This window comes from Neomonachus schauinslandi, chromosome 5 (assembly GCF_002201575.2).
Source record: "Neomonachus schauinslandi chromosome 5, ASM220157v2, whole genome shotgun sequence".
In the NCBI taxonomy this organism is placed as follows: domain Eukaryota; kingdom Metazoa; phylum Chordata; class Mammalia; order Carnivora; family Phocidae; genus Neomonachus; species Neomonachus schauinslandi.
The window spans coordinates 52,967,269-52,984,492 of record NC_058407.1 but is presented as its reverse complement, the minus strand read 5'-3'; the positions used below and the strand labels follow the sequence as shown (position 1 = coordinate 52,984,492).

Here is a 17,224-nt window from a genome sequence, read left to right as displayed (position 1 = left end):
CCTCCTTAATGCCCATCACCCAGTTACCCAATCCCTCCACCCACCTCCCCTCTAGCAACCCTCAGTTTGTTTCCTGAGATTAAGAGTCTCTTATGGTTTGTCTCCCTCTCTGGTTTCATCTTGTTTCATTTTTTCTCTTTTCCCCTATGATCCTTTGTTTCTTAAATTCCACGTGTCAGTGAGATCATATGATAATTGTCTTTCTCTGACTGACTTATTTCACCTAGCATAATACCCTCTAGTTCCAGCCACATCATTGGAAATGGCAATATTTCATTTTTTGATGGCTGCGTAATATTCCCGTGTGTGTGTGTGTCCCATCTTCTTTATCCATTCATCCAGACATAATTTTCATATATAATTCTACAAAATTCACATTAGTCTATAGTTGCAAAATACAGATAAGTGATTTTCTGGGGATAGAACAGTAGACCTGAATGGACAGGAAGGAGAGATTACTAAGGACTGCTAGGAAACCTTTGAGGGGGATGGATATATTCATCATTTTGGTTGTGGTGATGTTTTCACACTTGTATTGCTCTGTCAGAACTTAACAAATAGTTCACTTTAAATATGTGCAGTTTATTGTATATCATTTATGTATCAATAAATGCAGAAGTAACAAATAATCAGCTCTTCTGTGTTTAGCTTAGGGGTATTCTCTTTTTTTTTTTTTTTAAAGATTTTATTTATTTATTTGAGATAGAGAATGAGACAGAGAGAGAGAGCATAAGAGGGGGGAGGATCAGAGGGAGAAGCAAACTCCCTGCCGAGCAGGGAGCCCGATGCGGGACTCGATCCTGGGGCTCCAGGATCATGACCTGAGCCGAAGGCAGTCGCTTAACCAACTCAGCCACCCAGGCGCCCTATTCTCCTCTCTTAAAAATAAATTGATTGTTTTATTTTGTCCATTAGATATAAAATTACTATTGGATTCTGATAGATAATAAAATCATTTACCCATACTCTTAAATTATTGTGGAAAACAGCATAAAAGTCTTAATTTTTAAACTCTTCTTTTCCTAAGTTTTCTTCAAGGCTGTCTGTTAATAGTAGGAAGAAAATGGTTGTTAGAGTAAACCAATTTGTATTTGAATCCAGTTTCTACAGTCTTCTATATGCGTAACCTTCGGCAAGTTAATTAATACCTGAATCTGTTTACTAATTAATTTGGAGATAGCTACCTCATAATATTGTTTTGAAAAGTCACCTGAGATAGCAGTGTTTTCTAGTAACACTTTGCACAGTACCTGCAATTTTCTGTATGTATGATCTTGGGCAAGTAACTCAGTTTCTCTAAAAATATTTTGCAATCTAAAATGGAGATACCTATCTTATAGGATTGTTTTGAGAACTGACTGAGATAACATGGTTGTTTACTGTAATATGTCTCATAGAATATGATGCATATAGGGGTTTAGAATATGTAAGTTTCTTTCACCTTCAGCAGACTAAAAATATGTTCCAAATTATCAGTTTCCCCATCAAGAATTTAAAATTACAACTAAGGTTTAAAAAAACTGAGCTTAAAAATTAGTGCTTGGTTTGTATTTGCTATTGAAGTTTGTATTATACAATTCAGAGTTTATCATTTCTGCTCTGTTCAAAGTTTAGTGTAATTTGGGGTGCCTAGGTGGCTCAGATAGTTAAACATCTGCCTTCGGCTCAGGTCATGATCTCCAAGTCCTGGGATTGAGCCCCATGTTAGGCTCCCAGCTCAGCGGGGAGTCTCCTTCTCCCTCTCCCTCTGCTTCTCCCCCTGCTTGTGCTTATGCTCGTGCTCTCTCTTTCTCTCAAATGAATAAATAAAATCTTAAAAAAAAAAAAAGTAGGTAATTCTGTGACCATTGATTGATCCTAGATGGAATAAATAACTTTATCTCAATCCTTTCAGAATTTTTCCTGCTTCTTGATTTATATTGTTACGTCTAATTAAGAATAGTGTGTTCTCATTATTGAGATGCTACTGAGAACAATTTTGCTTCCCATGTTTGTTAATTTAAGACTGGCTCAAATTGAGAAAATCTTCTTTATGTTGTATATAACTCGATGAACTATATCTGTTTCTGTACTTTGGAAATTCAGGTAAAAGGACCAGATAAGGGCGCCTGGGTGGCTCAGTTGGTAAGCGACTGCCTTCGGCTCAGGTCATGATCCTGGAGTCCCTGGATCGAGTCCCGCATCGGGCTCCCTGCTCGGCAGGGAGTCTGCTTCTCCCTCTCCCACTCCCCGTTTGTGTTCCCTCTCTTGCTGTGTCTTTCTCTGTCAAATAAATAAATAAAATCTTTAAAAAAAAAAAAAGGACCAGATAATAATAAATGAGTCTCAGATTAGGTCTGTCATGTAGGTATAACTCATGGTATTGCTTCTAGATGTCTGGCCTGCCCTGCACTAAATTTTTAGTTTAACCAGAATTTTGAAAATGATCATAGAATTAGAACCACATCTGAACAACTACCTCCACTTGAGATTTTGGGAAGAATCTAGATCGTGGGCCTTCTGGAATAATGATTTGTTTCATAAGACACGCTTTTGTGATTTCCATCATGGTTCCCAGCCCATGTGCTTTGGAGTCATTGTAAAAGGTTATCAATTTGCGTCTGAATTTCCTTCATCAGCTAATACTAGAATGACCACTGTTACCTTGTGAGGGATCGCCTACTTTAAATATTTGGGAAACATACTTCTTTCAGATCCCTTGTTATTTTAAGAGTTTAATAAAAATTATGTCTTTAAACACTGTTCTTTGACTACTGGTACACATTGAATCTTTTTAAAGCAACAGTTTATTTTGGAATATGTAGATTTATATGTGAACTTCTTCAGAGCTTTCTTCAGAACTCATTTAAATTCTTAAATTAGGGGCGCCTGGGTGGCTCAGTTGGTTGGGCGACTGCCTTCGGCTCAGGTCATGATCCTGGAGTCCCGGGATCGAGTCCCACATCAGGCTCCCTGCTCAGCAGGGAGTCTGCTTCTCCCTCTCACCCTCCCCCCTCATGTGCTCTCTCTCTCTCTCTCTCATAAGAAAAAAAAAAGAAAAAAAAATTCTTAAATTAGTCTCTATGAGTTTAAGTAACTTACGATATTTACACTAAGGTATTTAGATATATGTACTATGGTTTCTTTTTATTTATTGAGTTTACTTCTTTCTTTTGCAGATGGTGATGCCCAATCACTTAAGGAACATCTTATTGATGAATTGGATTACATACTATTGCCAACTGAGGGCTGGAATAAACTTGTCAGCTGGTACACATTGATGGAAGGTCAGGAACCAATAGCACGAAAGGTACATATTTAGAATAAGTGAATAAAAATATTTTTCTTGAACAGTTCACATTTTATTGTTAATTTAATGCCTTATGAGGCCTCATCAGTTATCTAGGAGAAAAAGACCATCAAAATGTTACTTTTACACTGTATAATAATAACAACAGCTAATACCTATAGAGGATTTACTATTTGCTAGTCACTGTTATAAGCAAATTATACATTATTAATAATTTAATCTTCACAGGAAACTCTATAGGGTAGGTATTATCTTCACTGTAGATAAGGAAATAAAGACAGAGGTAGAGAAAATTTCAATTTAGAAACTTAGGTAACCTGTTTTCTTAATCACTGTGCTACAAGTTTTACAATTAAAGCCTAGAAACATTAAAAATGATCCATTATCTTTACTTTTTGGAACTAAAAAGTGAGGATCTTGTCATCATAGCAGAATACCAAATGTTTAAAGTAGATCTGTCAATCTTATGTAAGTATTTGTTAGTGTTTCAGGTGGGGAAGGGGAAAGAAGGAAGTGTTTGGGGACTGGAATCTCTGAGCATATAATTATTTATCTGTGTTGGTTTTTTCCACACAGAAATGATTAAAAAGCCAAATTCCATAACACAAGGGTACAGACCTAGTAGACCAAACCATACATGGATTTATTTGGAACTGATGCTACATAGTAGCTGTATTAACAATTTGTATGTATATATTGGTGGTTTAGGTATAGAATTAAATTCTATTTTCTGAATAGAATGTGAATGTATCTTTGGTTTAGTTCAGTTTAGTTTTTTTTTTTTTTAAGATTTATTTATTTGAGAGAGTGAGAAAGAGAACACGAGCAGGGGGGAAGGGCAGAGGGAGAAGGAGAAGCAGACTTCCCCGCTGAGTAGGGAGCCTAATACTGGACTCGATCCCAGGACCCTGGGATCGTGGCCTGAGCCGAAGGCAGATGCTTAACCAACTGAGCCATGCAGGCGCCCTAGTTCATTTTAGTTTTGACCCTTAACTTCACTCAGCCTTCTCTTACAGCTATTTCAAAATTAGGATTTCTGTCTTTTAGGAATTCTAGCCTTATACACATAAAATGACCTGTTGTTTTATCTGTATTTGCTAGAGAATTGAGTGTTTTGATCAATTGAAGGGTAGATTGTTTAGCTCTAAAACTGTTTAGAAGAAGAAGTTATTCCTGGGTTAAAGGAAAATCTCTTCCTGGAATATCTTCAAATATGCTAACCTGTGTTACTTTAACTTTAATGATAAACTTATCTTTTTTCTGGGCGCCTGAGTGGCTCAGTTGGTTAGGCGACTGCCTTCGGCTCAGGTCATGATCCTGGAGTCCCGGGATCGAGTCCCACATCAGGCTCCCTGCTCAGCAGGGAGTCTGCTTCTCCCTCTGACCCTCCTCCCTCTCATGCTCTCTCTCATTCTCTCTCTCGCAAATAAATAAAAAATCTTAAAAAAAAAAAAAACTTATCTTTTTTCTTAATAAAGGTAGCATATTATACAATACAAGTATTTGGTATGGTAAGCAGACCAACTAATAACTTCATTGGCATTACTTTTTGAAAGAGGCCGTTTTGGAATTTCTTAAAATCTGTGTCTAATAGCAAATTAAAATAAGTAAATAAATAAGTAAATAAATAAAATTCATGAAAATTTCATACAGGTAGCAAAAAAGTTTCTCTGTTAGGAGGCCATCCATTTATTTTTAATAAGATAGTTTGAATTTATTCAACCTGTAAGATAGTATTTAAGCTTTAGTGGGCATAAAATTAACCAGAGTTTTTATTAAGATGTGTCTTCCTCCCAAATTAAATTAGTAAGTCTAGGAATTTCCACCTTTACTTTGCCCCCATGTGACTCTTATGACAATGAAATTTACTTAAAGAATGATGTTTTTTTAAGGGTCTGAAGCCCAACTTTGAATTTTACTAATCTCTGATTGAATTGAGGAACCTAAGATTGGTAGACGTCATGCAGAAACAAAGTAGTTAACCATCTCCCTGGGCCTCAAATCTCTAAAATATTTTGCTTATAGTGTCAGGCACTCAGTTAAAACAACAACAAAACGGGCAAAAATAAACATAAATGAAAAAGAAATACAGTGGAACCAAAATCCAAGAGAAGCAATAGACAGTAGAAACAGACCCATAAGGAATCCAGATAGTGGAGTTACCAGACAGAAACTTTAAAATACTGTGCTTATTATCTTTAAAAAAATAAGACAGTGGAAGGACAGAACTGTTAAGAACCAAATATAATTCCAGAACTATTAAGATCCAAATATAATTCTATAATTCTAAACTAATATGAAAAAATTAAGAAGTAAATACTCAGTGTTTGAGTTTTAGAACACTAAATAGAGCCACAGAGAAAATTTGTAAACTAACATCAGTAGAAAATATACAGACTAAAACTTAGAGAGACTGAAGGATGGAATGCATAGAAATAAGCAAAGACACTTGGAGCACAGTGCATAATTTTAATATACATGTAAGTGGGCTCTTAGAAGGAGAGGAAAGTCAGAATAGGGTAGAAATAACACTGGAGTTAATAGCTGAGAATTTTCTAAAACTGATGAAAGGTGACATGCTATACAGAATCAAGAAATGCTGTGAAGGAGCACCTGGGTGGCTCAGTCGTTAAATGTCTGCCTTCGGCTCAGGTCATGATCCCAGGGTCCTGGGATTGAGCCCCACATCAGGCTCCCTACTCAGCGGGAAGCCTGCTTCTCCCTCTTCCCCTGCTTGTGTTCCCTCTCTCGCTGTGTCTCTCTCTGTCAAATAAATAAATAAAATCTTAAAAAAAAACTGCTGTGAAACCCGTGCTAAAAAAATAAATACGAACAAAACTATACCCAATAAAGTTATTCAAAAGCAAAGGCAAAAAGATATTCCTAATAGTAGCCCCAAAAAAGTCTATTACCTTCAAAGTAAGAATAAACAAAGAAATGATTTCTGAAGAGAAATGAAAGCTGAAAAATAACCAACCATCTTCAACATGATGAAAGAAAAGTAACTGCCAACTTAGAATGCTATAAGCAAGGAAAGGATTCTTCAGAAAAGGATCCTTCAGGTGGTGAAAAAAGCTATTTTCAGATAAACAAATTGATAGAATTTGTTACTAGCAGAACTGCACTAAAGGAAATACAAAACAGTCTTTAGAATGGAAGGAAATTATTCCATATGGAAGCTTGGAGACAGGAGAAAATGTAGATTGACAGCAGTAAATATTGTGAATAAATGTGTTAAGGCAAACTATTTAAAATGGTAGTAATTTCTTATTGAGATGAATATATGCATAAATTTAAAATATGTAATATTTTCATATAAGTTAAGATAGTAGCCTCCTTGGTAACCTCCAGTGAGCTAATCCTTGGGTAGTCACCTGTGGCCAGCAACATATAGCAGAAGTTATAATAGGTATATCACTTTCAAGATTAGATTTTAGGGTCAAGGGAGTTAAAAGGTACAAACTTCCAGTTATAAAATAGGTAAGTCATGGGGGTGTAAATGTATAGCATGGTGATTATAGTTAATAATACTGTATTGCATTTTTGAAAGTTGCTAAGAGTAAGAGTAGATCTTAAATGTTCTCATCACAAGAAAAAAAAATTTGTAATAGGATGGTGGACGTTAACTAAACCTATTGTGGTGATCATTTCAGAACATAGACAAAGATTGAATCATTATGTTTTACACCTGAAACTAATATGTTATATGTCAGTTGTACCTCATTAAAATAGAAGAGATCAGATTATAAAAGACACCTTGGCTCACACTTGGGTGCACACGCCCTCTTGCTCTCTCTCATTTCTCAGTCTGGGGACTTCAGCTGCGTACTCAGGCAGCCTGTAGTGGGCTCACATGGTAAGGAACTGAGATCTCTGACCAGTAGAGAGAAATGGAGGCCTGCTAACAACCATGTGAGTGAGCTTGGAAATGAATCCTCCAGTCTCATTCAGCTTTCAGATAATTGAAGCCCCAGCCCACAGCTTGACAGTTCAGGAGACCCCAAGCCAGAACAACCCAGCTAAGCTGCTCCAGATTCTTGACCCTCAGGAACTATGTAAAATAATGTTTATTCTGTTAAGTCGCTCTGAGTTTGGGGGTGATTTAGTATACAGCAACAGAAAACTGATAACTAATTTGGTACCTGGAAATAGTGTGTTGCCTTTACAAGATTTGAACTGTGGTGGTGGCTTTGGAACCAGGCAGGGAGTAGAAGCTGTAAGAACCTGCAAGAGTATTAATGAAAGCCTAAGGTGCCTTGAATAAATTGTTAGTAGAATTTTAGACTTTAAGGAGGCTGCCAGTGAGGACTTACAGGAAAGTGAAGAAAATCTTATAGGAACCCATAAGAAAGTGATCTTTGTTATAAGGTCGTAGAAAGTTTAGCAACATGTCAACTGCAGTAAATTGAAAGGTAGAAAATATATCTGGTAAGCTGAATGATCTGCCAGAACTGCCTGGTTTTTCTTGTGCCTGCATATAATCGGATGTAAGAAGGGAGAGAGAAACTAAAGAAAGGGCTGTTAAAAAGGAGCCAAGACTTACTAGTTTTGAGATTTTCTGGCCCCTCCAGATGACAGACAATGCTGAAACTATGATATGTTCCCAAGCAAAGATGAAACTCAAGGCACTGTCAGGAAAGCATGACCAAAAAAAGCCACAGGTACGACTGTAAAATTCTTCAAGACCTCAGAAAAATCAAACGTGGTGCCTCACAATACTGTTCAGACAAAAAACCCTTTAAAGAATTTCAGGGTGTACTTTACACTTCCTTTCAATATGTTGCTTCTAAGAACTCTAGGGCTTCTAAGAAGCTTAAGAGTGTTGCCCTTCAGTCTTCTCAGCATAAACCCAAGATAGGACATATCTAGAGGACATTTGTGGATGTGACTTTTTGTCTAATGGAATGAGACTCCAGTGAGATCCACTGGAGACCTATGATGTTTTCAAGAAGCACTACCATCTTGGACTACAGAGACAGTGTAAAATCAAAGAAGTCTCCTAGACTCCTACAAGCAGGCGTCAGACTATTTACTCAACTGCAAACATGTGCTAACTTTTAAGAAAAATTATGACCCAGGAAGCAGAATCAAGTGTTGTGAAGACTCATTTTCAGGTAAGGGCAGAATAGGTCCTAATCAAGGAACTTTAAGTATTTGCCCAGGTGGATTTCAGAATTTCTATGGACCATTGACTCCTTTGTTCCTCTTTCCCCGGGGCTCCTTTTAACAGGAGTATCTAAAAAAAATTATCTTCTGCATGCCCCACCATTTTATTTTGGGTGTATATGGGGCAGAAAACTTACCTTGAAGTTCACAGAATTATAGATAAAGAGGAACTATACTCAAGATGCTTAAGAAACTATACCTAAGGATCCTTATCTGCACCTGATCTGATACAAATGACAAGTTTCTGACTTGGAGTTGATGTAATAATGGGATGATACTAAGGGGGCTTTGCAGGGAGTTAATGTATTTTACATGTTGGGGAGGGACTGTGACTTATTGCCTATAGGCAGCCTATAGAGGCACTCACATAATGAGGAGCTAAATTCTCTGCCAACAGCTGGAGAGGATCTGAGGACTGCCAACAACCACATGATTGAGCTTGGAAGCAGATTTGAACAACATGATTAAGCAGCATGACCTAATTGACATACATTGCACTTAGTAAATGCAGAATACAAATTCTTCTTAAGTGGAATTTTTACCAAAATTGACCATTTGCTGGGCCATCAAGCAAATTCCACTATATTTCTAATGATAGAAATTATTCAGTGTATTTTCTGTCCCCAGTGGAATTTAGAAGTCAGTAACAACAAGGCAACAAGATTGTCTCCTAGCTATCTAGAAATGGAATAATATACTTCTAAAGTAATCCTTAGGTCAAAGAAGAAATACAAAGTAAAATTAAACGTTTTAAACAATGATAACAATACGATATAAAAGTGACTAAAGCCATTCTTACAAGGAATGTGATAGCTTAAATGTATATATTAGAAAAGAAGAAAGCCAAAATGTATTGTCTCAGCAAGTTAAGAGAAGAAAAGGAAATTAAGCCTAATCAAGAAATAATAATAAAAAAATAGACAATTGAGAAACAAAGAGGGTTTTAGGGGGGGGGGATTGGTTAGCCTGGTGATGGGTATTAAGGAGGGCACGTACTGCATGGAGCACTGGGTGTTATACGAAAACAATGGATCGTGGATCACTACATCAAAAACTAATGATGTATGGTGAGTAACGTAATATAATAAAATTAAAAACAAAAAAATAGACATTAATAAAATAGAAAAAACCTACATTAAATGAACAAAGTTGACTCAAAAAACAGTGAAGTTAGACCAGTAAAATAAAACACGGGTCCTGGCAAGACTTATCAAAATAAAATAATGCCCAGGGGGTTTGGAGGGGGGGTCACCAAACTTTTTCTGTGAAGGTCCAGATAGTAAATATTTATGAGCCAGGGTAGTCTCTGTGGAAAGTATTCGTCTCTGCTGTTTTGGGTGCAGCCATAAATGATACATAAATGAATGGACATGACTGTGTTCTAGTAAAATGTTATCTACAAAAATAGATGGCAAGTTGAATGTAGCCTGTGGGTCATAGTTGGCCCATCCCTGATCTTGGCCCTGGTTAATTAATGCCTACCAACATCACAAAAAGAGGGGCAACTAGATATTATTTGCACCTTATTTAGAATATCTCACTACGTATGAAGTAGTCTTACTAAAAGTTGCGAGAATAAAAAGATGGTGAACTTTTCAGTTAAATGACATTTTAGAGATTTATCAGTCAATTACAGTGCATGGACTTTATTTGGATCCTGATTCAATAAAAATGAGATGGGGACAATTTGAATATTGGCTGGATATTTGCTATTAAGGGATTAGTTTTATTTTTGTTAGGTGTGATGTGGTGTTATGGTTCTTGAGTCCTTGTTTTTGAAGAAATATACCCTGAAATATTTGTGGATAGAATATTATATGTAGAATTTGTTATGTATTAACACCTATGATTTCATAGTTGAGTTATACTTCTCTACTTGTCTATTTTTTACCACTAGTAAGTATAGTACTCAGTAAGTGCTACAAAAACAAATGTAGCTACCTCCTCGAAAATAGTAAATGTGTCCGATTAGACCATGTCATCAAATTGTTTGAGTACCAGATTTCTTTAGAAGTAACTTTCTGTTTCCAAAGGGAAGAAGTAAGCACTTGAAATTAAGTAAAGTTTCTGTGAAACTTTCATATGCCAATTTAAAGAGTATAATAGGTTTATCAATATATTTCATGACTTTCTACAAAATGCTGTCTAATATTTGCAGCAAAATGAACAAATTATATTTATTTTAATTCAATATAAATTTGTATTTCCTGCACTAATTTGTAAAGAGATTTTACCTTCATTGTGGCCGTCAATTAATGGAACTATTTTTATTTAGCCATAAGTTTTAAATTTTGGACAGGAAGCCAGATTTCATCTTATGCTTGCTCTTTGTTATAGTTCACTTAGAAAAAATATTTTGGCGGTCACCTGTACTTCTGAAACATAACTATTATTTCTGAATATTCATGTTCCAGTCTTTTTTTTAATTTTATGTTAATCACCATACATTACATCATCAGTTCTTGATGTAGTGTTCCATGATTCATTGTTTGCATATAACACCCAGTGCTCCATGCAGTACGTGCCCTCTTTAATACCCATCACCAGGCTAACCCATCCCCCCACCCCCCTCCCCTCTATCCAGTCTTATTTCAAATGTGTATTTTAAGGGCGCCTGGGTGGCTCAGTTGGTTAAGCGACTGCCTTCGGCTCAGGTCATGATCCTGGAGTCCCGGGATCGAGTCCCACGTCGGGCTCCCTGCTCATCAGGGAGTCTGCCTCTCCCTCTGACCATCCCCCCTCTCATGCTCTCTCTCTCTATCTCATTCTCTCTCTCAAATAAATAAATAAAATCTTTAAAAAAAAAAAAATGTGTATTTTAATGGTCATAATAATTAGGTAAGTGTAACTTTGTACCTTGTTTTTTATAAGCCTGTTTCTTCCTGTTACACAGTCTTCATTATTTTAAATGGTTATTTTTAGTGCATTTTTAATGAAGTAGTAGACTTAATATAAACAAATATAGAGAAGATGTTATATAAATAAATAACCTACATACAACCATAATAACACTAATACATAAAAATGCTAATTACTTTTCTCTGCTATGGAGCTACTGTATTCAAGCTTTAATTATTCATATAGTATGGTTCTTTCAAATAAAAATAGTTGGGAGGACAAACTCATATTTTCTTTAAAAAAAACCCAGCTTTTTAATACACTGCTTTTGGAAGTAGTAAAATGTCTTATGAACATAATAGTATTTAGAGTACTGATGATGAAGGTTTTAACAATATAAGATATTGTTGGAGAGAAGAAAAAAATGGTGAGAAAAATCCTGAAACCCAATAAAGTGGATTTTGAAATAATCTTGGTGTTTTGTTTTCATTGTTTATAATGACTTTCTAACAGTTAAATCACTAGATTTTTTTTCCAGGAAAATATCTATTGGTGTTATGAAAATTAATCCTCATTTTTTAAAACTGTGCTTATTTAGAAAAATATATCAATATAAATAATAATGAGGGATTTTCTTTTTTGTTATTTTATCCTGTTTTGTTATTTTATCCTGTTTTGTTATACCATTACTTGCTTTGTTGTTGATCATTCCTTTTTTTTCCCCCTAAAAATGAGGCCTGTCGGCACCTCGGTTTTAGCAACCTACTATTGATTAGTATTAATATTATTTTAGGATTTTTACTCAGATATTAAGTCCCAGAGCAAAAATTTCTGATTGATAGGAATATTTGATTTCTGGTTTTTCTACTTAAATATAGCTACATGTAATCTTGTAAAATTAAATGATACGGTATCTTTTGCCACATTCTTAACCTCAAAATAAATAAGCATAAGAAATTTAAAACAAGTTTCATTAGTTAAGAGACAATTTATATATTAGTTTGTAAAATTAATTAAGAGAGAGGTGCAGGCTGTTGCCTGTTTTAGAAATGTGAATATAGCAAGTATAAATAGAATATAAATGACGAAGTATTATAAAAATTAGTGTTAGATTCAACATTAAATATTAGCTAAACTACATTTGAATTTTTTGAGCTCAAACAATTTCCCTGCAAGTGAAAGACAAATTCTAAGGCCTTTACTGAACTGATGCTAAGCTTGTGAGTTACAGCAGTTATTTGGAGCTTCCCTGTAGCCGTATTTGTCTAATGTATCACATATCAGGCTGATTACTATTTTCAGAAGCAGTATTCATGACTGAAATCCTACAGTTAACCTTTAGAAGATCAAAAGGAAATATACTTATTTAAAAGGTGACCCTAATATATACATATTTTCTCTTTTCCTGCTTTGTTGCTTGCATGTTTAGCAGCTTTTTTTTTGTTTCCATTCGTTGCATAGAATTACTAAGAGTGTATTTAAAGGTCAAACAAAGTCATCTTAGGATGGAAAACTAACATATCAGTTACAGGCCATAGCTGAGTATTTTGGCAGCAGTAATTTGTGGAGTTATTTTAAAAGATTTATTTTAATATATAGAGTGATTTAACATACAGAGTTAGCTGTTGCTAACTGAAGTTTTATAAAATTTATCATTTTTAAAGGTTTTCTTCTTGGGATCAAGTACTAAAAGGTAGCAGTAGGTCTAGATCATTAATCAGAACTGTATTTACATTGGGGGTAAACTTTCTTATTATAAATACTGAATGAATGAATTATTTATAGTATACCAGAATATCTTCATAGATGAGTAGAATGCCTTTCCAAACTGTCTGTTAATGTTTAATATGATTATTCATAGTCTGTTAAATATTCCAAATATGTTTCTGGCTTTTTCAACTATTTAGTATCTCTTATTTCATATTAACAGTTTTTAATAGTTTTTTTTTTTTTTTTTTTTTGGAGAGCTGCAGTTTTTTTCTAAAGCCTTTAGAGAAATATATTGAGCTATAGCTAACACTGATTTGTTCTGGTTTTTAGGTGGTTGAACAGGGTATGTTTGTAAAGCACTGCAAAGTAGAAGTATATCTCACAGAATTGAAGCTCTGTGAAAATGGAAACATGAACAATGTTGTAACTCGAAGATTTAGCAAAGCTGACACAATAGGTAATGCAAGATCCTCTTTGTTGAATCATTGCTATTAGAAATTTAGTTGTAATTCTATTTCTTATATGCCACTAGGATGATAACCTTTTTAAGGCTTTATACTTAAACATTACAGATTTCCATCGCTGATGCAATCAATATATCTTAGCCTAGAGTTGAATTATTTATCATGTCTAGATCTACTTTACATTATTAGATGAGTTTATTTGTGCCATTTTACTTTTTTAAAAAAATCAAATAATTATTGTTTTAATTGAGCATTTGAAAAAATACATATGTTTGTAACCTGAGTATAAAGTAAAACTGTAAGTAAAAATAAAAACTTGATTAAATAAAAACTTTTCATGTAATGTAATATAGATATCCTCCATCATCATCATCATGATAATGTTTCCCCTTCTTAGCATGGAAAATGACAAACTTTTTATTTCCCTTTTTCCTGTTTATTCTCTGGGCTCTGAATGCAAATTAAGTAGCTACTTAGATAAGGCAGTAGGCTTAGCATTTTTTTTTTTTAATTTTTTATTTATTTGCGAGAGAGAGAATGAGAGAGAGCATGAGAGGGAGGAGGGTCAGAGGGAGAAGCAGACTCCCTGCTGAGCAGGGAGCCTGATGTGGGACTCGATCCCGGGACTCCAGGATCATGACCTGAGCCGAAGGCAGTCGCTTAACCAGCTGAGCCACCCAGGCGCCCTAGGCTTAGCATTTTTATGACAAATTGATTTTTTTCTTTTTTAACAATGAGTAGGTTAGGAAATTATAGTCTCAAATACAAATGTACCTAACTCCTACTGTATATTTATAGATCTACATATACTTATATATTTATGTATCTACACATCTAAGTGCATATTGAAATGTGGGGGTTTTTTGTATTTAAAAGCCACATTTTAATTTAAGATCAAGAACGTGTTGAATGAGGATGCCTGGGTGGCTCAGTCGGTTAAGCGGCTGCCTTTGGCTCAGGTCATGATCCCAGGGTCCTGGGATCGAGTCCCGAATCGGGCTCCCTGCTCGGTGGGGAGCCTGCTTCTCCCTCTTTCTCTCCCCCTGCCCATACTCACTCTCTCTCTCTCTCTCTGACAAATAAATAAATAAATAAAATCTTAAAAAAAAAAAATGTTGAATGAGATGTTTTTAAAATAAATGATTATGGATTTAATAACAGAATTACAGTATTTTTTGATAAATCACAGCTCAAAATAAAAATTATAAAAGTTATTTATTTTCAAGTAAAGTTATTGGAAAACAAGATTAGTGGTAATAACATTGATCTTGTTGGAAAATGTAAACAGTGGAGACATAGCAGTTAATGCAGAACTTCTCAGCAAGAAAAAGATTAGCAAATTTATGTATAGCTTGCTTTGTTAAAACCAATCGTTATGTATACTTTGGTTAAAAGTAAATAAAAATATTTACTTTTGACTTTCACAGATATATTTGACTTTTACCACTTACCCATTTCACAGCAGAAGATACTAACAAACCTATATTTTTCATGAAATAACATCATCATTCTTCAGTACCCAGTGCTTGATTAATCCTCATGTTTTTACCAAATAGAATATTATGTATGAATTTGTTTTCCCCCTCTTTATTTACCTAGAACATTTAGAAGTTTGCAATGCTGTTTAGTAAACTCATCTTTCTAAAATGAATGCTTAAAATATTAAGAATTCCGTATATAAATGTCATTTTATTATATTAATAGAATTTCTAGGTTTGTGGAACATATTCAGGAACATAAAACGTTTCTACATTCTAAAAACTGAAAGTTTTCAATATGTATAGAACTGCACTAATCATGATATTAAAGTATGCACAATAAGAATCATCTGTCCAATAAGGGTAGTCTGTTAAAATTAAATCAAAAACTAATGTCTGAAATGTTCAGCTGATTGGAATATAAATGAGAAGCTACTTCTTAAAATACTTCATACAGATAATGTTTTCTAGTTATTTTAAAAGTTAGATATTTCCTTTTCTCCTTACCTAATTTCTGTAGAAAAATTATGTATAAATATGAGACAATCAGAAATCTTATTTTAGAACATTAATTCACTGAATAATATTTTTAACTCATGAAGATCAGCTGGTTTAATTTCTGAATTCCGTACGAGCATTATGGAGTTCTATTAAGTACTATGTAAGAATCTGTCAAAGAATCTCTGCTTCAAAAAGTTTATAATTTGCAAAGATTTTAATCAGCATAGTTTAAATTTACTAATACTTTAAAAAGCTACATACATTGTATATATGCCTTAAAATTGTAAATAAACTGAATTTTTATATAGCCTAAAGTTTCTTACTGAATTAGAGCAATGTTTGTCAAGACTATGGGTGGTCATTACATATTTTGGGAGTAAAAGAATGGAATGAAAAATATCAGAATAGAAAATGGCAACACATATGTGTATATTGGGTCACAATTTCTTACTGTAGGTCTTAGTTTTTAAGAGTCTGACTATATTAGAGCAAGTTTGCTTTCTAAATAAAAGTTTTTGCTAAAATTAAACTGAGAATTTTAGAGACTTCATAATTATAGTTATCATAGTAGTTAGCCATTGTGGAATACTTACTATGTTTTTGGCACTTCTTAGGAAGCTTCTTATTTAAACCTCAACAATACCGTATCCTCTTTGGTTAGGGGATGAAGTCGAGGCTTAGGAAGGTTAAATTACTACTTAGGTTCACCCTTGTTCCAAGTGAAAGAGTCCGTATTTGAACACACAGTCTCATCTCTTAGTTGCCGCCTTATACAATCTGTGCAAAAGTTAATTGGGCTGATTTTGTTTTTCTAAAGGAAGTGACTGTTGAAATAATAAAATATTGGGATAATAGGAGATATGGGATGTATATTTTTCCCTTGTCTCATCTTAATTAAAAATGATCCAAATACGTACATAAAACATAGCTGTATGTTGTATAAATAGAATTAAGAAGTAGAAGTACCTGTTTTCTGTTTTGCCAAGTTAATAAAATGTCTCATTTTCAGCTAATACTACCTACACTGACTTTATAGTTGCCATAGGCAGGATCTAAATAATTAACCTCATTCAGAGCCAAAATATCTTATTTCTCTCCTTAAATTGACATATTTGGGTATAGAACATCTTCCAATAAGAAATATAAAATTCGTTTTTTTATTTTTTCTTTAAGGATACACTAAAAAAATAATTTTTGTTGTAAAACTTACTGAAAAATACTTTATGTAAAATTTATTAATAGAATTGCTTAACTTATTAAATATTCTTACTAGAAATTTTGTCACAACAATTTATTTTTATTATATGAATAATATTTTTCTAACTCTGTAAGCTTTTCATTAACTGACTAATGGAATCAGATTCATATATGGAAAAATCTACACACACTCTCAATACTTTGAGATTCTCAACTCAAGTGATCTTAATCTGTATCCAACTTCAGGCATCAATTCCCTAGCTATACCCTAGCCTGTCATTATCTATAACTGCACCTGGCAGATCTCAATTTAAACATCCTGCTTTCTGGCTACCATTTACTCTGCTCGCATTCTTGCTTGACCCTGCTACATCAGACATCCAAACCTGCCACTTCCTTGGCACTGCTTCTATGATGGTTTCTAATTACTTCCACATTGATAAATCTAATGGTAATTTCAGTCTTCCATTTTCTTAACCTGCCAGCAAAAATTAACATACTCACTTTTCCATCTAGAAATAACTTCTATTTACGTGGCTTCCATGGCACAAGTTTTCACTGCCTGCATCTTCTCAGAAAAT

At 34.3% G+C, this 17,224-nt stretch overlaps 1 protein-coding gene across 2 annotated transcripts in view; it reads left to right on the top strand.

Moving 5' to 3' along the window:
• Window positions 1–17,224, top strand: part of USP15 (ubiquitin specific peptidase 15) — a 127,758-nt gene that overhangs the window by 27,534 nt on the left and 83,000 nt on the right. For both annotated transcript variants that reach the window (XM_021678691.2, XM_021678692.2), the window contains exons 3-4: window positions 3,159–3,289; window positions 13,334–13,460. In XM_021678691.2, the coding sequence (XP_021534366.1) occupies window positions 3,159–3,289; window positions 13,334–13,460 (258 nt within the window). The remainder of the gene's footprint in view (window positions 1–3,158; window positions 3,290–13,333; window positions 13,461–17,224) is intronic.